General features: G+C 47.2%; 1 protein-coding gene across 1 annotated transcript in view; it reads right to left on the bottom strand.

Moving 5' to 3' along the window:
* Positions 1–26,569, bottom strand: part of PREX1 (phosphatidylinositol-3,4,5-trisphosphate-dependent Rac exchange factor 1) — a gene marked incomplete at its 5' end in the record, with an annotated part of 69,424 nt that overhangs the window by 29,129 nt on the left and 13,726 nt on the right. The window contains 12 exon segments of the mRNA XM_009080335.1: positions 1–96; positions 1,333–1,405; positions 3,442–3,517; positions 6,360–6,409; positions 7,103–7,206; positions 8,036–8,136; positions 11,895–12,042; positions 12,946–13,095; positions 14,032–14,147; positions 16,296–16,373; positions 16,375–16,424; positions 20,774–20,935. The exon segment at positions 1–96 is cut by the window's left edge and continues 56 nt beyond it. Coding sequence (XP_009078583.1) covers positions 1–96; positions 1,333–1,405; positions 3,442–3,517; positions 6,360–6,409; positions 7,103–7,206; positions 8,036–8,136; positions 11,895–12,042; positions 12,946–13,095; positions 14,032–14,147; positions 16,296–16,373; positions 16,375–16,424; positions 20,774–20,935 — 1,204 coding nt within the window.

The raw sequence follows: 26,569 nt of genomic DNA on the forward strand, positions 1-26,569 counted from the left end.
GCAGCTGTTTGCCCTTGGAGCTGGTGCCCTCCATCTCCTCATCAGCATAGAAACGGAAATATAAGGATTCATCCTTAAACTCACTTTTCTCCAGGACTGGAAAAAATAAATATGAAATCCAAACAGGCATTTACACAGAGAAAGAAAGAGAGAAACAAAAGTTACAGCTGAAGGCAATCCTGAGTATTTCCCGAGTCCTGGCAGAACACAGCCCAGACACATCATCTCTGGCACTCAGCTGCTCAGCTCTAGGGGTTAAAGCTAACACTGGTTTAGGGCAATACTGTTCCTCACACTGCAGACAGCACGGTGGGACCTCCCTGGCACACAGAACACATGTGCAGTGGGAGGAAGATACTACCCGAAACCTCGTGCTCCTTTCCCACATCTAAATGAACCTGATAAAACCATAAACGGAGCGAGGAGGGGTGAAGTGGCTGTTGAAACCTGAGGTGTCCACAGAGACTAAGGCTCTCCAGCCGAGAAAAGAAATCGAGAGGGAAATGAGACCTGTAAAATTCTGGAAGGCATGAAGAAGCTCTTTACCCCTTGTTCAAACATGAGACCTGGGGGCTTCAAATAACAGCAGCAAGTGAATTTCGAAACATGAGGAGTGACTTCTTCATTCAGTATGGACTTATGCAAAGGAATTCCTTGGCAAAGGACACAGTGAGTGCCAAAAGTTTGCATGGGCTCAAAACAGACCAAATTCTTTTAAAAAAACCAATTATTCTTACACTCTTATCAAGTACGATGCAAATTCTCATTAGTTATATTAAATAATCTCTAAACAACACTATTCAAAATACAGTGACCAAATGTTATTTATGACTAAAACTGAATGTTTCGCTGGATAAACTACATTTACTTTTATTGTGTGTGCTAATTTGATACTGCTGCATACGTGATCTGTTTACTTTCCCAGTGTAGCAGGAGCAACACTGAGCAGAGAAGACATCTAACCTGGCAATTTGGCACTTCAGAGATTCAGCACTGAGCATTGTGCCTGCTGTCCAAGAGGCAAGAACCAGGCAACTTTACTTTGTACCTGACATTTCTTGGTGATATTTTGGGACAGCCTCTGTCTTGTGCATTGGTCTGATGGCTCTGGAAGAGCTGCACTGAGAAATACACTCCTTTTTTAGCCCGTGCAGTCCCTTCAGCACTCCCCACCGCCACGGGAGGGACTCTGGCAGGCTCCAGGCTGAGGTGCTCTGTGCAGAGCTCCACTCACAGCGACCCAGGGGGAGGCTGCAGTGGTGTACACAGCAGGTCTGCACAGCCCAGAGAGCCCGAGGGACTGAGTGGCTGGGGAGCCACGCTGGGCATTACCGTGGTGCATGAAGCCATTATTGCAGAGTCCAACCCCCAGGGCCACAGCCTCCTCCCGCGTCTGGCAGTCTCCCTGCAAACCAGAGCACAAACGTTACACCTCAGGCGACTGTCTGAGGGAAGTGATTCCCCCTCCCCACCGCACACACTAGCACTCTGAAATTAGCCGCTGTCTCTGCAGGGAACACCAGCAAGCAACCCGAAGAGGTGCCCCATGGCCTACACCCTGCTTGTTGTTCCAGGCAGCATCTCTGCCCAGCACAGGAACCAGGAGGACAAGGGCCAGGACTGGGCAAAGCAGTTGAGCAAGAGATGCTTAGTTCTCTCTGCAACTGCTAATTTGCAGCCACAGGTGAAGACTCTGCAAACGCAGCAGGCAGCAAGTCCCAGTCAGTGCTGGTGAAACTCAGCAGGCACTGCTGGGCTTAGGGCACGGCATGAGGCTGCCCTGCCCCGAGGGCACCTGCTGCTTCAGGCACTGCTTTCAGTCCTACTCAACCAGCAGCTGTATCCCACACAAACCTTTCCTCCCCTAAAGCTCTCGTGGCAGCTGCAGAGCAGTGCACCGACTTTGCTCTAAGCAACCAAGAGCCCTCTGGTCTTGTCAGCAGAACATCAGTCCTGCTCGAGTCCTCCTGAGAAGAGCAGCAGCAATCTGCCAAGCAAATGCTGGCAAAGAGCACCACTGTGGTCTAAGGGTGCTCTTTGGGCACAGGATAAAACAGATCAGCAGCACTACTGGCTCTTGTGCAAGAGCCTTTCTGAGAGAAAACCAGGCTCGATGTGTACAAATTAAGAACTAAAATACTGTTGTCTCAGTAGAAAAAGGATCAAGGCAGCTCTGGAGGAACTGCATGACTATGTAATCACATAAGGAAAAACCAAGAAAATAACATTAATAAACCTGAAGTTTTACTATAAACTAATTTCAAGTCTTATGAAGTTGTCCCTCATTTTCAACATCCTGTCATGAAACAACTCTCAACACTCACTTTGTGTTGCTTTATGGGATAAATGGTAGTTTATTTTACAGAGGCTGGGATTTAAAAATCCAATTTATTCTTTCAACTGTAAATAAACTGAGGAGAAATGCCTTTTAATGTTACCCTCTTAAACCTTCATGAATCTACTTCTGTTTCAGGCAACAATATCTTTGTGTAGGAAAGGTCTGAACCAGGCTTGGCTGCTCCTGGTGATGCTAACTCGGCCTCAAAACGTTCCCTTAGCAAAACAGCATGCTTTAATTATAAAATATAACTGCTTACAGCTCCATGATTAGCTGCTAGATTGGCCAGGTTAGCCTGATTACATCTCTCCTCTGTGGCCAACACAGATTTTTTTTCTCCTCAGCCTCCCATGAAGGAGGCCCAGTTAAATCACATGTGACTGCTATGACAAGCTCAGTACTAATATCCTTGCTCTCTGTGCTCTCACCAGGAAAACAGCAACTGCTCCATTCTCTTTCAGTTATTGGGCACAGAACCACCTTAAATCATTATCAGCCTCACTGATGCAGCAGGATGTCACATGCAATTGCAGGACACAGCTCTGAAGGACAACATCCAAGAGGCCTGGTTCTCACTCAGACCCCTTCAGTCATTCTGGCAGAGGTGCTTAATGGGTTTGTGAACCAGAGCATCATTTAAGACAAAACCAGAACATGCAGCTGACTGTGTGCTGAGGAGCAGCAAAGCTCACTCTCCCTTCAGGCAGCTTTACACTGTCAAAGCTTTTCAATTCCTCAAGCTGCAGGTCTTCTCTGTAATTACAAGGCAAACATGGAGCAACTGCTGCTTCTAAAGACAACGGAGCAGTTGTTGGTGTGAGACTCAGGCTCCATGTTTCAATGATACTGTACCAGGGTAAATGAGATCAGTGTTGTTTTAAATGTCTTCCCAAAATCACAAGAAGTAGAAAACACCCCCGAGAACTGCCAGTTCACCACTCTTAAGTCTAGCCCAGAACTTTCTTCCTCTCTATGTTGCCAGACAAGTTTTCACCAAATGAACAGTAACAGAAATCATAAGATTATAAATTCAGAGAATCATAAGATGTTTACTGAAAATTAAGCTCCTTATCAAAGACAGCAGTATGTTAGAAGTTTCTTACCTGTGCAATAAGCCAATCCACTAGTTTGCTTGCAGGGATCACTGATTTGTAGGTCTTTAGGTGGTAGTCACGGTCTCTAGTTAAGAAAGAGAATTCAGAGAAAATCAGGACAAAATGGTAAACATTTCTTTTACACTCTAAACCTATATATACTATTGTGACCTGCTACTAATAAGAAGCAGACATCCTTTTTCTCTAAAAGAAAAGCCAAAGTTTTAAACCTTTCTGACATCTTGAAATAGGAAGATCCTTCAGATTAGTACAGGGCAGTGTTATTTGAAGTTTCTCCAGATGCTGTTTCAAGCAATCTTCAGGGAGCTCAGGAGGTTATCCCCACGTGTCCTATGCTGCTGCTGCAACTCAGGCTAGAATATTACCACCACCAGTTTTGTTAAAGATCATGCTCTTCGGGCTGGAAATCATCATCTATTTCTACCCCAAATCCATTCATGCCCAGCCTACACCTTCTGGCTCAGTGCCAGTCCCACCTGTAAGCCTCAATGGTTCTCATTCCCTCTGCCCTCTCTTTGTTAGGCTCAGGGAATTTGGCACCTTTTAGCCTACCCTGTCAAGAGAGGTCTTCCTGATTCTCCACACCTGTTCAGATTTTACTTCCTTTAGTATAGTAAAATATCACACAGTAACCAGATCAAACTGGGTACAGAGTGTCCTCTTATGGCATTAGGTAATTTCAGATACTGGAAATAAGACAACAACTGTTGTGTTTAGGCCTCTTAACACGACTGGCATCACACCCAGCAGCACTGGTCCTGAAAGAAGTAAAAGGAACCCAATTGTAACTTGATGCTTTTGGCAGTTTTCTTCCATTTCTCTTCTCAGAGCCATGGAGATAATTGATGTTTTTAGTCTTTTGTGAAATACTTCTAAAGATTTTTGATACAAATATAAGGGGACTGTGTGGCTCAGGACATTGGGCTCTAACACCTTTCACCTCCAGGTTGCTGGATTTAATCCAGCTCATAAGAGAATAAAAGCCATTTTAAGGCTGCTTACTGGCCCATGTGAAATAAGTTTCGTGGTCTCGATCCAGTTCCTCGTTCCACATCACAAAAGCCATTACCGCAATTAATTTGCATTAATTGGCTCCCCCTCGCTGAGAGTCTCGTAGAGGCCAAACGCTGAGTGGGCCATGAAGGACGAGCTCCTCTCTCCCCGTGGGGTGGTCTGGGCCCACTGGCAGGACTGGGGCAGGAAACCCTCCCTGTGCCTGGGGCACGGTCCGGACGTGTCCGTCCAGCCGTGCCAGGGACATTCTGTCAAACCAACCTGCCCCATTGGCACCACAAAGCTCCTTCTTTCCCAAGGTCTAGTACCAAAGCACCACCTAAAATCCATCCTGCTACTAATGACCCACAGCTGCAACGTGTTGTGCCTGGTCACTGTGAATGGAAGCAGCAGAGTCTGTGTCTGCAGAGTGCAGGATGTGAGGAACTGGGAAGGGAGGCAGGACTGGAAAACCCAGCACAGCATGACAGCACTTCAGACAGAGGTGTCCTCAGAACAGAGCTCTCCTCAGAGTGCTTACACACAGCTTTTCACTCGTCCTCTGGAGCGTGCTAAACCCAGCACAAAGCTGAGGATGTTTCTGGACAGGTTTTCCCTCTCGCACTCTGATCTCGAGAAAATGTGCTTTTGAAATGTCAGTGACGGAGGAAAACACTCCAGCACTGAGCACTAATGAGCAGGGGTGTCCAGACGGTGAGAAGAGCCTCCCAAAGTTTTCCTGCAGGTGCTGACAGAGCTCTGAGCCAGCTGCAGCCCAGGGCCCAGTCCTGCCCTGCCGATCGGGATCAAACCTCCAACACCCACTGGCTCCTCACCCCCCAGCGCAGCCTGAACAGGGGCAGAGCATGAGTCACAAACGTTATCAGAACCACGAGCTGCAGGGGATAGTCAAACACAGGGGGGACCACTGCAGCTTTGGCAGAACCTCCTTGGTGCCTCCCAGGAGCTAAGCAATGGAACATTCTCCACTGATGTGTTGAAGTGTTGTCCATCACATGTGGAAGTGGGAACAAGTCTTCCACCTCACAATTTCCCCAGAGTGCCTCAGAGACATATCCAGAACAGCTCTACAGCTAAGATTTTTCAAAATGTTTTACTTTTTATGTTTCAACCCCCATTTGTTTCCAGTAAGGCTCCAGTAAGGATGATATCATCCTGTCCCCAAAGTACAACAGTCTCCGTTTGCTTCATGAAAAGTATCAAGCCAAAGGCTGTGTGGAAACTCCCAGGTTTCCCAGGAAGACAACTAAGCAAAACTGTGTCCCCAAGGCTGTCAACAAAGCAATTAATTTTGACTGTATGACTCCCTCAGATCCTTCTGGCACAGGCACCTGCTCCTGCAAGCAGCTTTCCCGATTTTCCAGGAGGAAGTCTCCCAAGAACAGCAGGCCAAAGGCACTGCACAAAGTAAGGGGCTTTGCACAACTGACCTGGCTAAGAGTCAGCTCCTTAAGGCTAACATCAGACTTGTCAGAGACAAAAAGATGTGATAAGAAGACATAAAAGGATGACAGCCTGGGAGGTTCAGCTTTCAAACAGGGAGCCCAAAGAACACAGCAGCTACAGTCAGTCCACAAGACCTGCCAAATCAGAGACACTTACTCATCACCCCCCCTGTAAGGCACAGGAAATGCCAGGGGAAACAGCCAAACAAAGGTGTGCCCTGCTACCAGCTCCCAGGAGACAGACCACTCTCCCAGAACCACCCATTCCAACAGCCCCAGCAGCAGTGCAGATCCCAGCTCTGGGCATGAAGGGTAGGAAAAAGGTAGTAAAAGAGCCAGAAAATGCAGAAAATTACTGTTTCTAATAAGAAAGATTTCAAGAGGAACACGCCATCCTTTAAACAAAGCCAGACACTAAATAGCAGGGGCTGGAGAGGGGGAACTTACTTCACCACTGGAGTATAGAGGCAGTGCAGTCGGCAGTAGAGCCTCACGCCCTGGAGAAGGGAAGGTGCATGGTGTTAGCAGCTTTTTCCTTTTCAAAGCCACACTCACTAGCTAAAGCTACAAAAACCTGGTGTCTCTCCTCAGCCAGAACTGTTTGTTGAGTAACTGATATTCAAAGTGGTTCCCTCATTCTCTGTGTCAATCTCTCTTCTTTCCCTGCCCCCAACAGCCAAAAATCTGATATTTTACCTCTCGTTACCTCCATTCCAACATTTTCCCCACTAATCTTCCTCACAATTAACTCGTTAACTAATGCCCATAAGAAAACAAATCAAATTTATTAAAGGGCATGTGGACAAATATGAGATGAACAGAACTCATTTGATAAACCATTAGGAACAGCAGTTAAATACTGATCTTTTCTACCTCCCCGAACCATAATGCCCAGGTTTGCAGCAGATACACTGTGTTATGGCCTACTGTTTGCTTTTAAGACTTCTGGTTACTCTACTAGGATTCAATTGCAGTCCTGGGTGCAGCCATGACTGCACTGCTATTTGCTGCTCAGCTCTGCTTCCTCTCCCCAAAGTGAATGTGCATATGCTATTATGGCATGTGACTGGACAGCTTAATACAACACAGACCAACAGCCCTGGGGATCTCCCATACCACAGGGCATTTAGAGGCAGAGAAAACTTCTTGATGCAAATCATAAGGTTCCAACTAAGAGTGATAACACAAACCTTGGACATGATGTCTTCCAGTTCACTTCTTGGCTTATACGTTCCATCATCATAGCGAAATCTGTACATGACCTGCTCATTCTTGAACTGGTGCTTATCTGAAACTAAAACATCAGCATGACAATTAAAATGAGTCTTTTTCCTCCTGCCATGTTCTGTGTAGGCCAGTTGGTACTGGTAGATCCCACCCAGGCATTTGCTGGTATCTACCATGTTCTGAAGAGAGGACTCAGCTCTGCAAAATCCCCCGTTGCTGTGCAGACACATGTGCTCTTCTGAACAGCTCTACCAACAAAAGCAGTTTCTAAAATACTGCAGCTACAATAAAATACAGGATTTTTTTCTTTTACACTAGATGGCTTTGGAAACAGTCCTAGTGAAGGAGTTTGGAACACCTGACCTTTTTGATGAGTTTTGAACAAAGTGCTGCAAACTCCCACAACAGTGATCACAGCACCTAAAGCCATTTTTGCAGTTGCCCAAAATGCTGTAGCTCCAAAAGCAAGAGCATGCTGGTGGGAGGAACTGCAGCTGTCAGAGGTGGTCTTCTACCACGGGTCTTGTACATACCAGCGAGTAACTCCTCTCTCCTCTCACCTGCTGATGTCTCCTGTGTATTTATGGATTGCTACAGGTTTCCAGGCACACACAGTACAAAGGAAGGTAACACATGATATAGTCCCCAGCTAAGGTGCTGCAGAGAAGTCAAGCAACTGCAGACATAAACACTTTCAGGATACTCAACAAATCCTGTTTTCATGGCACAAATTTCCCCACTCATTAATCCCCAAAATCATTAGATATTTTGAGGATTTGATGCTTATGGTACAGGAAAGTATTTGAAAATCATGTGAAGAGCTGCAGTGGGTTTTCCACCCTCATTTCCAGGGCACTACTGAAATCTGACATCTCTTTACAGCACGGAGCACTCACCATGATGAATGATTCCATTTTCCAGCAGTGCCTGTCCCAGGTTGACCCCTTCCTCTGGTTTGCTTATCTCCCCGATCTCCGTGAGCCACGACACAAACTCACTGCAAAGGGGAGCAGAAGACAATCAGCCTCTGTGAGCCAGCAGCCAGCCACAGGGGACTCTCTCCCTGGAGCAAGTGTGAAAACTGTTCTAAGCTATGGTACCTCTACCCCGTGGCTACACTTCCTGCCTTTCTGGAGGAGATGCTCTGCTGAAGATCCAGACTTTTCCCACCATTCCCCTTAGCTCATGGCTGTGTGCACACAAAAGGAAAGAGGACCTGGCTGGGCCTAGGAAGATGCTGCAAATCCTTATTTTATTGAGCAGTCCAGACATCCATGGGGGAAAAAGGAAGCAAGATTAAATGATTACCTTAAAAACAAGTCCCACAGTAGGGAAAAGAGCTACTTCTATCCAAGCTACCTCTCCAAGCAGTGTCTTGCTTGGTCACACATGCTCACCTTTCCTCACTGGGTCTGATTTCTGTCCCCAGCCCCACAGTGCCATTGCACTGGCTTTAACAGAACCACAGCAGGATTTAGGACAGAAGATTCAACCTAGTGAATTCAAGCACAGAGCAGTAACAGAGCACAGATCCCACTGACAGGTTAATTTAAGGTCATTTTCCAGAGCTGGTGTCTGGCTGATACACACATCATGCTTCATAATTTACAGACAAAAGATACTAAGTCTGTCTGCTCACGCAGCACGAAACAAAACCTGTCTCTGGTGAGGGACAGAGCTGCACATATGGGCAGAATAAAAGCCCAGAATGGACTGATACGTAGGATGGCACTCGTTAGAAACGGCAGGTACAGAAAAAGGCTGTGGTGAGCCTGATGAATCCAGCCCTGCCAGAGCCCAGCAAAGTATTTTCAGTCTCTTCACGTTCAGCAGCATGGATTCACCTAAGCTGTAGGCAGTGATTACATTATCCCTTTAGAGTAACTAGACAACCTCAGGACTGAAAACTCTGGTTGGCTGAGGGGCCACTCTGCAGCTGTCACAGCATAGAAAAAGCAGCAGAATGTATTCAGCTATGCCAGGGGAATCCCATGGAAACCAGCAGAGGTTTGTAGAACTCCTGAAGCAGAGCAGTGATGAGTCAGGCTGTCTGCTCAGGAAAGCTCATTCGCAATTTCCCAGCCATTCTCAACTCTTTCTACGAGTGTTTAAAAGCTGAAACATAACATAAGCTGCAGAGGGAGGAGAAGTAAGAGTGACCCTCAGACTCATCCCTGAGAAGCTGTGCACACTGTGGAGGGTCCTAGATGGACCTGCTGCCAGGGAACAGCCAGGGTGGGTGCCCTGCTGCTGTACACTGCTCCATCACTGGCATCTCACAGCACTTAAACCACTGCCCCAAATGCCAGTGAAAGCTACCCTGTTAGCTTTCCTGCTTCTTTTATCTTGGAGCTGTGTCTCTGGAGTTTATCTGGAGTGTCTGTGAAAGGGCCAGCTGGATGGGGAAAAGCACCTGAACGCTGCTCTCACAGCCCTGAGGCTTCCCAGCCATGGGATGGCTTTCTGAAAAGCTACTTTAAGACTAATATGGCATTTGATTCAGAAGCAAAATCAAAAATAATTTGCTCTTAAGGTTTTATGAGCACTGAAAAGTGCATGATCCAGAAATATCCCACAAGATCTTTAAGGAATACCTTGAACTGTTTCTAAAAAATTATCAACTCAAAGAGTGGATGGCAAAGCTCCATTTGTCTCCTCATCTTGTCCTCAGCAGTTCTCCAGGATAACTGAGAGTATCCTCACTCCCAGTGCTGCCATGCAAGCCAGGACAACACCTCCCAGCTACACCTCTGAAGTGAAGGGACTTGGAACAGCTGAGTTTCTACTCAAGAAATACACAGGAAAATCCAACCCGTCCAGGTTTGTGCAATCTGATCAGACATGTTTGGAATCTCCTGCGGTTGCTAGGAGAGACACACACTCAATACAGCTCAGGGGTTTGCAGGGCTGGACATCACTGGTCCCAGGACATCACTGACACACACTGCCCCAACACATCCTTCCAGCCCCATCACTAGTCATAGCCCTAAGCACCACAAGGAGCCATCAGGAAAAGGGATTTGCACTCAAGCCAGTCAGTTGCTGAAGTTAAGTTCAATACACAGCCTTATACATGAATAATGTGATCTCTTTCTGAAGGTATTAGGATTAGACCATGTTTTCATGCTTTTTCCCCCGAAAAAACACTTTATCTCTGAGTTATGAACTGCTGATATTCAAAGGCCAGAGAAAAATCTGTGGCCTTGGCATTGCTCTGAGCTGCAGGTAACAGAACACCATTACCCACATCCCAACACAGTTACGACTGACTCCCTTGAGCAAAAATAAAAAAGCCACAGCCAATATTTATTGTTTGGGGAAAAGCCCCAGGAATGATACCAAACCTGCCAGTCATGACTGGAATGCACTGATTGAGTTGCACTCCATGGAGCTTCCCTGGACTGCACCAAAAATGACTGCTGAAAAAATACCAGCAGAGTTATTTGCTATGGAGAAGGCTGGAACATTGGGGGAAATAATCCTTTTGTCAGGGATCAGGATACCTGTAGGTATCTCAGCCTGGGCTCAGTTAGCCATTGGCAAAGTGAGGTCAAGTCCTCACTCTTGGAAGGCCAGGTAGCTGTCAAGCAACCCGAGGGCAATGAGCAGGACAGACTGCAAGAAAACAGACATTTTAAGAGGAAAATGAGTTGCAGGAAATCCTGGATAAGACCTGAAACTAAGCAAAATATCAAGGAATCCCCAGCAGACTCATATACAGCAGCACTGGAAGAACTTAAGTTTCTGATCTGGTGCTTCTTGTTGCATGGAAAATAGGAAATGCCAGATCAGGTCTATAAGGTTTCAAATTTAATCCAACAAGACCAACTGCAGGAGTGGGTGTGTGTGTGAAGAAATACAAAGCAATCAGTTCCCAAAAAATGAAGATATTTTCAACCTGCAGTGTCCCCAGCTCATGCTCCCAGGCTGCTCGTCGGGCAGAACACATCTCCACCCGCCGTGGCAGGGAATGCTGCCCGCCAACTGGGGCAGGGAAGGGAGGGGGATGGATGACCTGCCTCTCAGAACTCTCTCCCTCCCAAAGCTGATCATTTGTCATAACCAGCTGAGGCAGAAAAGCCTTCTCAGGTCAACTCCTGTGTCTTCCCACGTGCCATGCAGGACGTGTCCCTGCAGCAGCCTCACTGCTCCCAGCCGCTGACCCAAGGCACCCACAGGGTCTCTCTTCTGCTGCCTCATCCACGGCATCCTTCACAATCAGTCTGTGAGTATTTTGCAGTATCTAGCCTGAATTAAAGAAGGTTTTTTCCAGCCAATAAAGCTCTATACTTCTAACAAATGTAGCAGGTCTCCTGATGCACAATAACTGGTGTCTGTTACACTGACCAACAGGAAAACTGAATTCAGTCCTGAGACTTGGAGAGTTCTGCTGCATATAAGCATCACCTGGAAAGCATTTGCTTGTGTAGCAAAGAAGACCCAGGTTAGGACACCAACAGCCCTGAGCCTGCGGGTGTTAAGATATTTGCTCTTGGTCCTCTTGCCAATCTGAAGCAGCTGCACGAGTTTCCGTGGGACAGACTGAGCCATCACACTACACAGCCTGTGTATGGTGCAACACTCAATCAATGACTGGTTCTAATATATCACAGCTCTAACGGGGCCTATGGCTTTGTTTATTAAGCTGCAGCAAGGCACACCTGATCTGCCACCACAATGCCATCCCCAGAAAAATCCAGAGTCCATCATTTTAATGGGTACAAAAGGACCTTTTTCAATTCAAATGCCACTTACTTGCCAAGAAAGCACTTGGGAACTGTACTTAGTTTTCTCCTCCTGTCTTTGATAAGGTTCACTTTCTTGCTCATCATCATTTGGTACAACTTCTCTCCTTTCTCTGCGATCATGACATATGCATCCCTCTCCATGCCCAGTTTCAAACCTGGAATATGAAGCAGCAGTGCCTTCAGATCCTTAATATCAGATAAAATGTTTGCACAAAGCAAAAACTGAGGCCAAATGGCAAAAAAAAGGTGGAAACACAAAAATCAGCTGACTAATTTTTCATTTAAGGGGGAAATAAGGTCACTTTTAATCTGAGTACATAACTGTCACTGGTGAGTTTAGCACCACTGAGATGCAGCTTCTCTTCTCCATTTTAGAAAGCAGCTTTAAAGTTATGGTCACATCACAAAGCAGAACAGTTTACAGAACATGGAGAAAGCCCAAAGCAAGGTGGACATGGGTTGGGGCAAGCCTGAGCACAAATACAGGCTGGGAGCAGCATGGACTGAGGACAGGCCTGGGGAGAAGGGCCTGGGGGTGTTGGTGGGTGAGGCAGGAGCTGCCCTGGCCATGTGCCCTGGCAGCCCAAAACCCCCAGAGCATGGGCAGCAGGGGAGGGGGATCCTGCCCCTCCACTCTGCTCGTGTGGGACTCCACCTGGAGAACTGAGCTCAGCTCTGAGGTCCCCAGCAGCATGAGGATATGGAGCTGCTGGAGTCAGACCAAAGGAGGGACATGAAGGTGCTCCAAGGGCTGGATCCACCCTGCCCTGGAGCCAGGCTGGGAGAGCTAGGGGTGTTCACCTGGAGAGGAGAAGGCTCCAGGGAGACCTTAGAGCCCCTTCCAGTGCCTGAAGGGTTACAAGTCTATAAAACCCCAAAGCACAAATTCAGCAATATTTTTTTCAAATTGACAAATTTCAAAATGACAAATTTCTTTGTCATTAAGGACAGATTTTCATTCTGCCCATGGAGGAACAAGTGCAACTTTTTCTTTCAGATACATTTCTCCTGTGTGCACAGGTTCATTTAGTGAAGTGTAAAATCCATCATCCACTTACTCTCTCTCTGCTCCCTTTCCTTGATTATAGCATCCAGCCACTTCTGTTTGTCCTCTGCAGTCTTGGCCATACAGACAAACCACTTGTTTTTGGCCGTGTTGTGAATCTTCCACCCATTTGTCACCGTGTAGCCGTTGCTGTGGTAATCGGCTGCGAAGGGCCAAAGCACAGAGCACACAGTGAGCAGAAGGACTTCTCCAACCCAAGCAGCCTGGGCCACGCGCGGTGAAACCGTGGTCTGTGAACACCTTGGTTTCTGAGTGGTTCCTCACTCACTGAGTGCCCATGGCACCAGCTGTGCTGACCCCTCTGAACTGCAAATATTAAGACTGACTGAATGTGCCCAGAGTGACACTTGGTGATTTCACCTCAGAAGCAGAACCGAAACCTTTTAAACACAACGTCAGGGAAACAGCCTATGATGTTTGTCCAGGTTATCAGTGGTGGAGTTTCTGGGGACGCACTAAGTTCTTCCACTGTCAGGATTTTAGGCCACAGGACAAGGGAACTCTAAGTGCCAGCTGTTGAAAGGACATAATGTTAATCCCTGACTCACTGCAATAGGAGCAGGGGCTGGTGTGGCCTCTGTGGATGAAATGAGAAACCCACCCAGGCCTCCTGCCTGTGCCAGGGCACAAGAATCATTACACAACTGCTGTTCCCACATTTTGTTCATGACCACATTCTATGCTACTGATTTGATTCTAAGACTAGTATTTGGTAGCATTCTAAACAAGAACAAGATCCCGAAGCTCTGTTATTATAGCTGCAATGGCTTAAGATGCAAGAAAATTAAGGATGGAAAGAAGATAAAAGCATCTTTTACTAAATTAACTTGGATTAGGAGAAAAATAGACAAGTTTCTGGCTGCACAAACTCTTCATAAGGCCATTTCAGACCCAAGGACTAGTGCCTGAAAGCATGTCCAGTCTTTCAGCCATGTAACTGGTCCCATAAGGAAAGCACTATGAGTTTCATAGGTTACTTCAGATTTCACTACAGGAGATGGACAAGTACTTTTGCACCAACTTCCAACACAAGACCTGAACTTACTGTGTTGTTAAAAGGCAACATTTGGTCTCTTACCTGTTCCATCTTCCACATTCTCTACTTCCATGACTTCTGTATTTATTCGGCCCCTGAAGATATAGAGGGACCCATTGATTGACTTTGTCCTCTTAGAAGCCTTTTTCCCAGTGACTCTGCAATTAGATCTACTGTTAGCAACACATAGGCAAACAGTGCCACAAAGACATGAATAAATCATCTGAGATACGACTGTTCGGATTCCAGCACAGTGGTTCGTGGTACTTGTCCACGTCTGGCGTTGAGAACTGGAACGCTTGAGCAGCTCTCACCAGTGAGAGCACTGGTTAACGAGCTCACTTTGCCAGGTTCTGTGAAGGTGTGGCTGCCTGCAGGACTCACATTCGTGACTGACGGAAAGGCCAGCACACCTCAACAGCACACGGCTCGGGATGAGGACTGCGGTGTCACCTGACACGGCCTCACATCTGCCTCCTCTCCTTGCCTAAGGCTTTGATGAATTTGTGGCATGAACCAAGCTTCAAACACGAGATGAGCCATGTAAAGAGGCCAGTGACACCTGTGCTGGCACGTGTGTTACATGTCACTGTACGGGGAAGTCTTGATGTGGCCATTCTGCACCCAAGTCTACATCCTTGTCCATAAGTTTTATAGTGTCTCTGTTGAAGTTTCTTATAAAAATATCAGGAAAGCACTTTTTATTGCTAATTAAGTTCTGATTTTTAAGTCCAGAATAGGTTTCAAACTCTCCAAGTGACACTTGCTGAGGTTTAGTGTCCAAGAACAACCCTGCTATGTGAACCGGAACACGACTGGTCAAAGGATCATTAGGAGATGGCAGGTGTCCAGACTCTGGTCAGTGAAGGGACTCCTGTGGCAGCTTGCCAGGAGCTCAAGAGATTCAAAGAATATTGCAATAAGAAACAGCTGGGGAGAAAACTTCCTGTCAGAGTGAAATATCCACAGCAAACTGAGGTGAAAGGCGAATCACCAAGTTTTTCTGAATATCTTTTTCTTTTACTACTAGGTTTAGTGACAAATACACATTTAGTGATGCCCATACATTTACATCCAATCAGATGGGCAGAGACTGAGCTCTTGGAGCTATTAGATCACTTCCTAAAGACGACTGTGGAAGTCAAAAGAAAAGCTGTCCTGGCAGCCCTAGTGAAACCTTTAAACACTCAGCCTATTTCCCCACATGAAACATACTGTTCCTGACATCAGGATTCAATTTAAACAGCAGTCTGTGATCCTGCAAAAAACAAAACACAATACTCAGCCCCCAAAATCTATGTCATCAGTTTGCCAGCCTTCCCTGAGCTTCTGCAAAAGGAGCAATCGCTGTCCTGGAGCTGAAACCACGGACCCAATCCGCACTCTAAACACAACTCACACTGGTCCCAACAGCACTGCTCCTCATTTGTGCTACTGCGAAAAGAGATGACGCCAGACTCAAATGCTGCACTGCTGGCATGTACCAAACAGTGAGGCCTGAATTCTGAGAGCCCCCTTCCACCACGAGAAACTCCAGCACAGCACAAGTGAGAGGAGAACCGAGTCACTCAATCTCAAACTAGGAACACACACAGACAGTTCTCTGGGGAGTTCTGTTGTTCTCTTGAGGTGTGTCCCACTAACATACCATGTTTGCTGAGCAGCCAGACCAGCACTCCAGCCAAAGGAAAATACATTCATTTCCATCCTGGACTAATTATAAATAGCAGCTAGACAGCACAGATATCCAAAATTAAAGTCACTCGGGGATCTAAATATATCTTTTACATCAGGCAATTCCCAGCAGACTTAATGAAACATTCTGCTTTTTCACAGAATCAGTTCCTGGACATCTCGTCAGTTCAAGCTGCACTGTCAGACAGATAAACAGCATCTCTCCCTCGGGAAAATCCAAATGCTGCAGCAGCCTCCTGCAAAATCAAGCCAAACTACAGAGGAGCTTGGTAGTGCCTCCTGTAAAACAGGAAAGTTCTGCTTAAAAGGCAGTAGAACAATGAAAGTTGGCACTTTCACATCACTCCTGGAGACCCATCAGCCCCTGGAAGCTTCTCAGCTGTAAGAACTCACCCTGTGCTTTGGCTGCACTGCATCAACTTCTGGTCTTTGGGCTGCACACTTCTGGGGGGACACTTACTGCCTGGCATGCTTATCCTACCACACAGTGACTTCTCTGTCCTACAGCAACAGCCAAGAACAGAGGAAAGGCACACCTGTGACAGCCCTGCAGAGCAGCACACCTCCTCCCCACACATCCTCCCCACAACTGGAGATACAGACGGACTCACCTGGATTTCCTCTTGCAATAGACCAGCAGATTATCAAATAGAAAGAACATTCTCTCCTGGATGTTTCCTGCTGAGAAACAAAGTCCCTTGCAGCAAGAGCTGTGTGCAGATATCTGTCAGGTTTGACCCCTGAAACATAAAAAAAAGAGAAACTGTTTATTTTTACCATTTTTGTGAGTGCATAATAAAGGATTTTTACTAATATGCCATTAAACTGATGCACTCATAAGGAGGAAGGTCTCAACTCCTTAACGTGGCTAAACATATCATGTTTTCCCTTACAAGTATTTTTTTGGAGTCTTACATACATACACTACAATAAATCTTCCCTATTAAACTCCCAGGGACTGTTTTCCTGAAGAGGTCTTTCACTCTCAAAGCAGCTGCACTGTGAGCCTCTCAAGACCATGAGTCTTCCCTTCATACCCTGAGCTATCACTGCAGATATCCCAAGTGAGGGATTTAGGAAAGCTTTATAGAAGGGTAATGGCATTTCCCTAACATTGTAGCTCTGATACTGTCACTCTGAAAAAGCCTCTTGCTGGTGGTATGTCTCTGCAGCTCCTCTGCTGGGAGTGCACACAGCTGCTCCCTCGTCTGGGGCTCAGTCAAGACATGCAGGTTGGAAGCACAGCCATGCAAACCAACGCCCTGAGCCACTGCGTGCACTGCAGCCTGGGAGCTGGAACCACAAGAGACCACCCCCAAACACTGACTGCCCAAACTGTTACTCAGACTGTTCCTAGGAAAAGTGATCACACAGTTCTTTAAATGGAGCCCTTTAGACCAGAGCAGTGTGGCTGAAATGAAGAATGACTGTGGGACTGACCCAGGTCACTCTCAGGACAGGCAAACTCCAAGTGTTCCCATGTTCTGAACACACACAGTTGGGAATCAGCCTTTCCTCCCAGCAGAACTGCTCCATGCCTCTAATCATCCTGGTGCCTCCTCTGGACTCACTCCAACAGGTCCATGTCCTTCCTGTGCTGGGACCCAGAGCTTTTAAGGGCTGCCAAGTATGCAACACTGATTTGTGTGTTCCACATCTGCCTCTCTATACATGCTGGATAGAATCATGCAAGAACAAGCTAGATGCAATACTTCCATCTGCTGTCTGATATGCTTGTAGTTTCTTAGTCATTCTATGAAAGACTTAATACACTTGTTATTTTGAAAATCCCTTGTTACTATGGCCAGGAGAAATCACTTTATCTCAGAATTACGACCCCAGAGGCCCTATTAGAACACACACAAATGGAAACAGAAACCAACTGACTGTACAACAGCATTCTCCTCATGTGGTTTGCCCTTGGAGAAATCAAGACTTCAGAGCGCCTCAAGATCAAGTACTTAATCTACCAAAAGACACCCAAAGACAGCAAAAGCATCACGCACAGTGACATCAGTAACTGCAATCAACCTTTCACAGACACAAGAACCACTGGGTAGAATTATCTGACCTATTTTGTGCAGGAAGTAAAGCAATGGCAACAGTTACTTCTCACCTTAAAATCTACGAATCTTTGTTTTTCCATCAGACCCTGATGGTATCTGAAGATTGTCGGTGCATTTCCTGCATGCTGCTGACCTACCTACTTCCCACTTACACCAGTTCGAGAGGGTTTTCAGTAGTAAGAAACACAGTAAGATTTACTTATGTTTCCAGAGACAATGCAGAATTTCTCACCTTCTAAGTGACCTAGGTGTGGCAGGGGAAAGGAGGAAAGGAGAAAGAGAGCATCATAGCTGGTGGAATTGCAAATGACAGACAATTCTGAAACGACTGATCTGCCTAAGCACTAATTTTAGAGCTCATGCTGTTCTGGGATGGGGGGTTTGCTTCCCTGTGCATTTCAGACTCTGAGAATCTGGGGGTATGTAGCAATTGCTCAGTAAAAGGAACTCACTGTGGGGAGGATTTCTCCCACAGAAATATTAATACATCATTAGCAGAAACAGCATATTAACTTGTTATTCACTAAGCAAACAAAAACACTGCACACAAAAATTGCTGTCTTATGCATCATCTGCTTTTCTCTTCCTTTTTTTTAAACTAATCTTTGTTTCCCAGAAGGACTAACCAGAATCAAACTGACCTGACTGAAACTAATCCGTAACACACAGCTACAGGATTCTGTGCCTCCCAAAAGAATGAATCTGAGCAGGGCTCATTGTGATGAGCAGAACTCTGATCAAGCCCTCAGTGGCTTCCCAGCCAGGGCTCACTTTGACGTGCCCCCTCATCACAACGTGTCTCACAGCAACTGACAGGGGTGCCAGGATCTGCTCAGTGTCTGAGTGACAGTGATGGTTGTACTCCACAGGGAGATGCAGATTGGTGGGGGAAGATGCTCCAGAGAAAATGCTGAACTGAGGAAACTGCTCTAAAAACCAACTGCTGCTCTGGGTGAAGCTACAGCTGGCTCTGGAGAACACAGAGACCCTGCAGAAGGAGAATGATGCTGTGCTGTTCCTCACTGGAACAGCTGCCAGAAGTGCAGAGCCACAGAGCAGCGAAACCGCTGGGCTGGTTAGAGAGAAACGTCAGTCCCAAGGCACACCGAGCCCCACGCAGAGCCAGGCCGTGCCTCTTCAGGTGTGAAATACCTGGCTCTAAGTGAGCTGATCTTAGGTGCCTTGGCCTCAAACAGCTGGGAGCTGCAGGCCTTGGTGAGTGTGTGTGGTACATACCCATAGAGACAGGGCATCAGTGCTTCAGAATTCATACCCATGCAACAGAGGAGGGAAATTTTCTATTTCACAGGAGAAACTGCCATCACACAAACTAAAAATAGGCACAAATTTGCATTATAGCTCTCCTCCTACAGTCAGCTCTGTGACTTACAGCCCTGCATTGTGCATCTCAGAATGTACTTAGCTCAGAATTGCAGCTTTCCAAAACAGAAGTTAGGAGGCTTTCTCATTAGGAATAAATGGTGAAATACATCTGACAGAACTAAACCCAGTTATTTCCAAACACAGCACTTTATTCTAGAGTGAAGACAGGACATTGTCAGTCAAACCTCTTTATGCCTACAGAAGAAAGAAATGCCATCCTGTACATTGGTCTGTATTTGTGATGGAGAAGGTCAGTCTTCCTTCCTTCAGTAAGCCACCAGAATAGCTTAGACATGTTCCACAGCTAACTGGGAGGGAAAACAATTCTTCATTTTTGAAATTCTGAGTTGAGTGTGTGTGTTACAAAACAGTGTATAGAAACGAAACGTTTCCAGCCCCAGAATGTTTCTGAAGATTAGTTAAACCCTACAACTCATTAAGTTTGGATATCACTTCATTTATGGCATCATGGACACTGCAGCAGTCATGCTCCAGGCTCCAGAGTTCAAACCATGTCTCTTGCCTAGATGACCCATGAGCTGCATTGGACCTGAAATGTTTTATCTGCTCCTAGAGGTCTTGCTATACAGAACACCACATGACTTGGTTTGCTGAGCTTGCTGTCCACAAACGGCACAGCTGGATCTCTGGGCTGCTCTCACGTCTTTAGCTGGAAGCCAAGAACATCCTTCAGGGAAAAAATGAGCAAGGTTTAATACACAAAAGACAAAAAACAGCCCAGAAGAGAGTCATGGAGAGCACCCAGGAATCCGACCGTGAGGAAGCTTACATGACCTGCAACAAGATGTGCTGGGCTGGCAGCGATCAGCCTCGAGGTTCTGTCAGACTCACTGACTGCCAACCTCTCCAGGAGACTCTTCCCCACCACTGTCTGCCCACCAGGCACCTCTCAGAGCCTCCGGCTCTGCTGACTCCAGGGCTCGGATAAAGCCAGCACGAGATCAGCTGCCAACCCCTTGCACACCATCCTGACTTCCTAGTACTTCTACTGAGTTTTCCAGACTTCCTCTTCCCTCAACCCAAGCTTCACGTTCTAGTTCTCTCCCTCTCTTATTTTTTTCCCTTTCATAATAAATGCTTCTTCCTACACAGAACCAGCTCCTGATCAACACATCACTAGAAACACATCCATGAGTAAACTTAACTGGAGCAAGCACAAATAGCCCAGTTGCTTTCTAATCCAACACTTGCTAATCCAACCTTTATCTTTCATACAGGAGATCCATGTGAAGCTAAGTCAACTACATTCAAAGCTCCCAGAAAAGCTAAAGGCTTGTAGGCATGGAAAGAGAAACTTCGGTTATTTAGAGCCGTCCTGGTTTCATCTCCTATATCTGCCTTTTGAGTGAGATCTGCCCATTTGAAATGTCAGTCCATTCCAGCCCTAGCACCTTTCCTTCTCTCATAATCCAGTTGTTCTGCTGAGTTTAGCAGCAGCCTGCAACCCAAAATAAACACTGGAGTCTAAACCCCTCAGAATGATGCTGCTCACATCTCCAAGAGCATTTACACATCACGTAGGAACAGGAATTCCTGTACACACAGCATGAGTGACTAAACTTCACCCATTAAGCTGTGCACGAGCTGCCTCCAGGGAGCTTGCTGGTCCTGCATCCTACCTCCCATCCCTCGATGTGGGACTGCAACTGTTCGAGTGCCTCCAGCTTCTCCATCTGCCTCTTGGTCTCGTTGATGTTTGTGCACACAGTCTTCATTGCCTGCAGAGCGCTCTGCACAGCTGGGTGGTCAGGATGCTTGGAGGGAGTCCTCTTAGCTAACTCCTTAAAAACAAAGAAAACATGAAAATTTACAAGTGCTTCAAGGAAGGTACAAGCATCAGTGAAGCAACCCGACAGGGAAATGTGAGGAGCACTGCGAAAGCAAAGAGGAGCTGGGGCTGCCACTGAGGATGCAGCTCTTCATCTGTGAGGGTCAGTGTGAATGCTGTTAGATAAATGAAGCAACTGCTCATGTTAAATATGCCAAATTAAGAGAGCTCAAGCCAAGTATGTTTTGCTATGTCACATGTCATATGTTCAGAAGGCTGAGGCACAAGTTTAACACAGAGATGATGTTAGAAGAGCTCCTGAGAGTCTCTGCTTCACTTGTTTCAAAGTACAACAGACCAGTTAAACTCTGTGCAGTGAAAAACAGAACCTGACAGCATTAACCAGTCTGGCAAGAGGGGCAACCACTGTCAACTCACAATTCCTCATTTTTTTTAGACCAATGGTATTTTACAGTCAGCCACAATTAGATAAAAATACATTAAAGAAACCAAAAATAAAGCTGGTAATTTCATCTTGCTACATGATATGGTGTTTAAGACTCACATTTTTAGATTGCCTGAACTATTTAACTTACTCACTATGTTTGTTTTGCCTTGATATGCTACTTGGCTGTTTCAGAGTCCCGTGCTGCTGAATCCCATCACTTCACACCAGACATGAGAATGAGTCTGGATACATGCAGAGAGCCTGCACAGCTCTGTGACCTGACCACAGCCTGACTGCTTCAACTACAGTTCCCACTGCCAGGGCTAGGACAGCCCCTCGCAACTGCTGCTCATCCAGAGTGACTACGATCCCCAAATGCCTCTCATCGGTTCCAACCAGGCTTCGTCTGTGGTCTGGTTTGTCTTCAGCTCCCCCACAGCAGCGTGCTACGCCCAGCGAGTCTCTGCACCACACAGATTCTGCCACACTGGCATCCACTTGAGGATCTCTGTGCCACGCCGCCCTGCCTGGCACTGACAGCCTCTGGCTGCAGGCATGACCCTGATGCCACCAGGGCTGGCCTTGCCCGAGCTGCTCACACAACCTGTAAGCCAAGCACTGCCCCTAAACTGACCAAACACCACCTCAGGTCACCTTAACTGCGCCTGGAGCCAAGCCCCACGGCCTGACAGAGAAGGGAGGGCTGTGGGCTGAAGTGCCAGTTCTGCTGAAACAAACTCACAGTGACTCCAACAGCTGCTAATCAACCACTTCACTAATCCACTGAGCTGCTAAGTCAAGGAACTTTCTCTGTCCCACTGCAGATTCACAGATCTGCTCTAGAAAGCTCTTTGGACACAAGTCACCTTCAGCATCTGACAGGTTTGTGCATATCTAGTTGTCCTTTTCTACTAGCAGGAGTAACTGCAGGATAGATAATTAGACCTTGAAGTGCCCAGGTACCAACAAAATTGAAAGGCATATTTGCAAGGAGGAAGCTAGAGTTAGAAGCAGCACAGACTGATCTCTGCCTTTGCACAGACCCTCCCTGCTTCCTCTTACTAGCCACACCAGGACTTAAATCACTAGTACTAGAAAACTACCTCGAGACCCACTATTACAGAAGCACAAAGTATTTCAATTATTTATTAACTTATCGTGTTTTCAGAGTGAAAGCTGCATCTTGAGATCAAACCACTTGGCCACCGAGGCTGCTCCGAGCAGTCCAAGTGACAGGTCTCATGAGAATCAAACCTGGCAATGGGAGTGCCCTCATTCCCACACAGCCAGATCCCAGAGCCAGGACGGCCCAGATGAATGGATGGGAATGTTGGTATTTGTCCAATCAAATAAAACGATTCAGTACTTTGAATAGATCTGCTATTTTGAGAATTTACTCACAGCCACAATTTCTCTTTTCAGAAAATTAAAAATGGAGACTGACAATGGCTCTTGTCAGACGGATGACAGAGGAGACGGGTGATGGGCTGACAGCTGGGAACCACATGAGGAGAGAGGAGTTAATGATTTTAAACTCTGTGATTTAGAGTAACACATGCACAGGAAAAAGGCTCACTGCTACCAATGTCAGCTGGTGTCACAAATTAAATCCCCTCTGGAAGATTTTACCCCACTTTTGCTGAAAATAAGGAAAGGAGCATAAATGTTCCAAAAGCAAAGGCAGGAGAGAGCTGTTGCCCTTTGGTGGCACTACCCTCTGCTCCACACTTCCACAACAGAGTGCAGAGCCTGTGCCAGATGGCTCTCCCTAAAAACCAGTGAAATTCTGCAGCTCCAGTCGCCCACACTGCCTAGAGCAGGCACAGACACAGTGCAGGCTGAGCACCCTCTGAGACTGACCCCGAGACACAGACACCTCTCCACTGCCAGCAGGTCCCTGTGGCAGCAGCACCTTCCCCACTCCTGCTGACTGCCACCCTGCCCCAGAGCTGAGGGAAGGCAGGAGGCTGTGCCCACTGCCCCGGAGCTGAGGGAAGGCAGGAGGCTGTGCCCACTGCCCCAGAGCTGAGGGAAGGCAGGAGGCTGTGCCCACTGCCCCAGAGCTGAGGGAAGGCAGGAGGCTGTGCCCACTGCCCCAGAGCTGAGGGAAGGCAGGAGGCTGTGCCCACTGCCCCAGAGCTGAGGGAAGGCAGGAGGCTGTGCCCACTGCCCCAGAGCTGAGGGAAGGCAGGAGGCTGTGCCCACTGCCCCAGAGCTGAGGGAAGGCAGGAGGCTGTGCCCACTGCCCCGGAGCTGAGGGAAGGCAGGAGGCTGTGCCCACTGCCCCAGAGCTGAGGGAAGGCAGGAGGCTGTGCCCACTGCCCCGGAGCTGAGGGAAGGCAGGAGGCTGTGCCCACTGCCCCAGAGCTGAGGGAAGGCAGGAGGCTGTGCCCACTGCCCCGGAGCTGAGGGAAGGCAGGAGGCTGTGCCCACTGCCCCAGAGCTGAGGGAAGGCAGGAGGCTGTGCCCGGAGCACCTGCCCTGGCACTGCTGCGCTGCCCAGGAGAGCAGAGCTCGGCTCTCCCCAGACACAGGGAGCTTGTTTCTTTTAGTGACACATTTATGATGTGCAAACTCTGAGAGCATTTGACAACATTTTTCAAGGCAGCTGAGAGACAGAGCAGATGGCAAACCTCGGGTACGAGTGCCTCGTCCCCCACAGATATCGCTGTCTGGGATTACTAGCTCGTGTACTACAACTCGTGCACTCACAGGGCCAGGAAACGAGGCTGCTGCCACTTGCAGAAAACTATTCCTTGCCAAGAGTTTCTTAAAAGAATTCATAAAACACACTTTTCTCTCTTCTTTGTTGGGGGAAAAAAATTTACAAAGGGAAAAAGAGTTTATCTCTGTTCTTCAAAGAACTAAGAAATGAGAACAGTGTCCTCTGGGCACAGCATTTTCCCTTTATCTCGTGCCTCTTTCCCAGCGGTGAAGACTGACGTGTGCACAGAGCTCACCCTGCCAAGGGAGCACCAGGGCACTGCCAGTGCTGCCCCAGCTCCATGCAACGGAGTAAAATGATTTCCAATTAAGTATTTCGATCTCAGATGCAGCTGTAAATAGCTGAAGGCTAAAAGAGCTCCAGACATTACAGAATCTAAAGCTCAAGACACGCCAGTTGCCCACACGTTTGTGTGTTTGCTGGTTGTGCTGAGGAACCTCACAGAGGAAGGTGCCAAGAGGTGCAGGGGCAGGATGAGTGGCCAAGATGGGTGGGCAGAGGGGAGCCAGAGGTGAAGATGTTCTGCAGCTCAGTGTCAGGAGTTTCTGCCTCCTCCTGTGCCCACACTCCCGGGGAGGCAGAGGGGCTGTGCGGAGGGCACTGCCTCGTGCCCAGCCCTGCTGCCCACACTGCCCTCCAGCCCTGCTGGGCAGCACAGGGTGCTCAGGCAGCAACACACAACGCGTTTCTCTGCTTCAAAGAATTGTGGTCATTAACACTTCGGCTCCAAAAGGTGTTTAAAAACAAGCTCAACAAAAACGCAAACCACCTTTCTGTAAATCCAAACGTCCCTGGGAGTTCTGCATTTGTATTTTACAGTTTGTGACACTGCTTGTATTAAAATTTATTTTCCACTTAAACTAACCAGAAAGTAAATGTTACATCAGGTTTCATCTGTGTTCCTGTCACTCACAGCAGTTTTTATGCTGCATATTTTTGAAATTTATAATTTGTGTCAATGTCTCTGCAGGGTAAATGCCTGACAAGCAACGATAAATCGGTTAAACAGATTAGACTCAACGTGCCACCAAACCTATGACATATGCTAAATTAAAATGCAACAAAAACATGTTTCCAGTTTTATAAATATTAGCAGTTATATGTGATTATATATAGAACATGTGGGAGACAAAAGTTTGATTTATAAACTGGCAATGCTCCCTGCAGCTCTGTAGGGCACAGACAATTTTTAGTGTTGTATTACACAGAGCTGGATTTCAACCATGCAGTGTCATGAGTCTCAGAGCAACACTTTTCTTGGGGGAGAAAAGAGAAAAAAAACAACCTCTCAAAGACAAATATCTTCAATTATGGCCAAGTAGAATGTTCTGTTTCTTGAACAGCTCCGAGAGGAATGGAGAGGGAGAAGAGGAGACAGTGAGTTAACCTTCCTTCGTCCTGTTCTGCATCCACAGCACTGGCTGCCCATCCTTCCCCTCCCGAGTCACTCGTGCAGGCCTCGCTGCTAGGCTTTTCTTTCCAAAGGGGTTCTGATGCTGCTCACTGCTCTTTGCATCCAGCTTTTCCTCCCCTCCCAGGGCCAGTGACTCCACCCCACATGAAGCAATACATAATTACTGCCCTAACCGTCCACGGAGCTGTGTACACTGAGATATTTTGAAAGAATCAGAGGTGGAATGTGCGTTTCTGGCTGAAGTCAGAGCAATTCCTCAACAGAACAGACATCAGAGCAGGCCTGGCTGCAGGGACAGGCTCCCAGGAGCACGAGGCTGCAGCTATCACGCGCTGCCCACTCCTCGGGGCTGGAGGATGGAGACAGCAGGGACTGCGACCCTGTGAGCAACCCATGATCACCACTCCCCCAGGCTCTGCCTCTTGCTGACACAAACGCTCTTTATTGAGGGAGAAAGGCTATTTTTGGCCAGAGATGGGTTAAAGTATTGGGCTCACGCTAGTTCCTGCAGTCACAGCTACCACCAGTGAGACAGAGCTGCCCTCACCCCAGACCCTGCTGCCAGTCTCTGCAGGTCTGTGTACCTGTTTGCCTCCATCCTCCTTCCCAAACCACAGTGCCCCTCGCAGCCAGCACAGCTGTTTCGCTCCATCCCAGCCCGAGCCCCTTCTCAATCGTAAGGGATTCATCTAGTGACCAACACATTCTACACCAGATTTCTTGCAAGCTGTCTGAAGCAGACTAGAACTGTATTAGAGGCAAAAATATTAATATCATTACTTCTCTGTTCGCACAGAGATCCTGAAACACCCTAGCTAGGTTTGAGTCCCATCCCTTCAAACCATATAAAAGGCTTTCAAATTAGACAGAAAGAAAGCAGCCACCATGTTAAAACTCAAAAAAACCCAAAAAAGCCAAACCCAAAAAAAACCCAACCAAAAACCTGTTTACAGGCAGCCACTCCAAACTGCAATGTTTGACTCACAGAAACTGGGAAACTATAAATAAAATTGAAATTTATCAATCACCATCATCTGAACCACTGTTCTGTCTCCATCCC

The sequence above is a fragment of the Acanthisitta chloris genome, unplaced genomic scaffold (assembly GCF_000695815.1).
Source record: "Acanthisitta chloris isolate BGI_N310 unplaced genomic scaffold, ASM69581v1 scaffold21508, whole genome shotgun sequence".
NCBI classification, from domain to species: Eukaryota; Metazoa; Chordata; class Aves; order Passeriformes; family Acanthisittidae; genus Acanthisitta; species Acanthisitta chloris.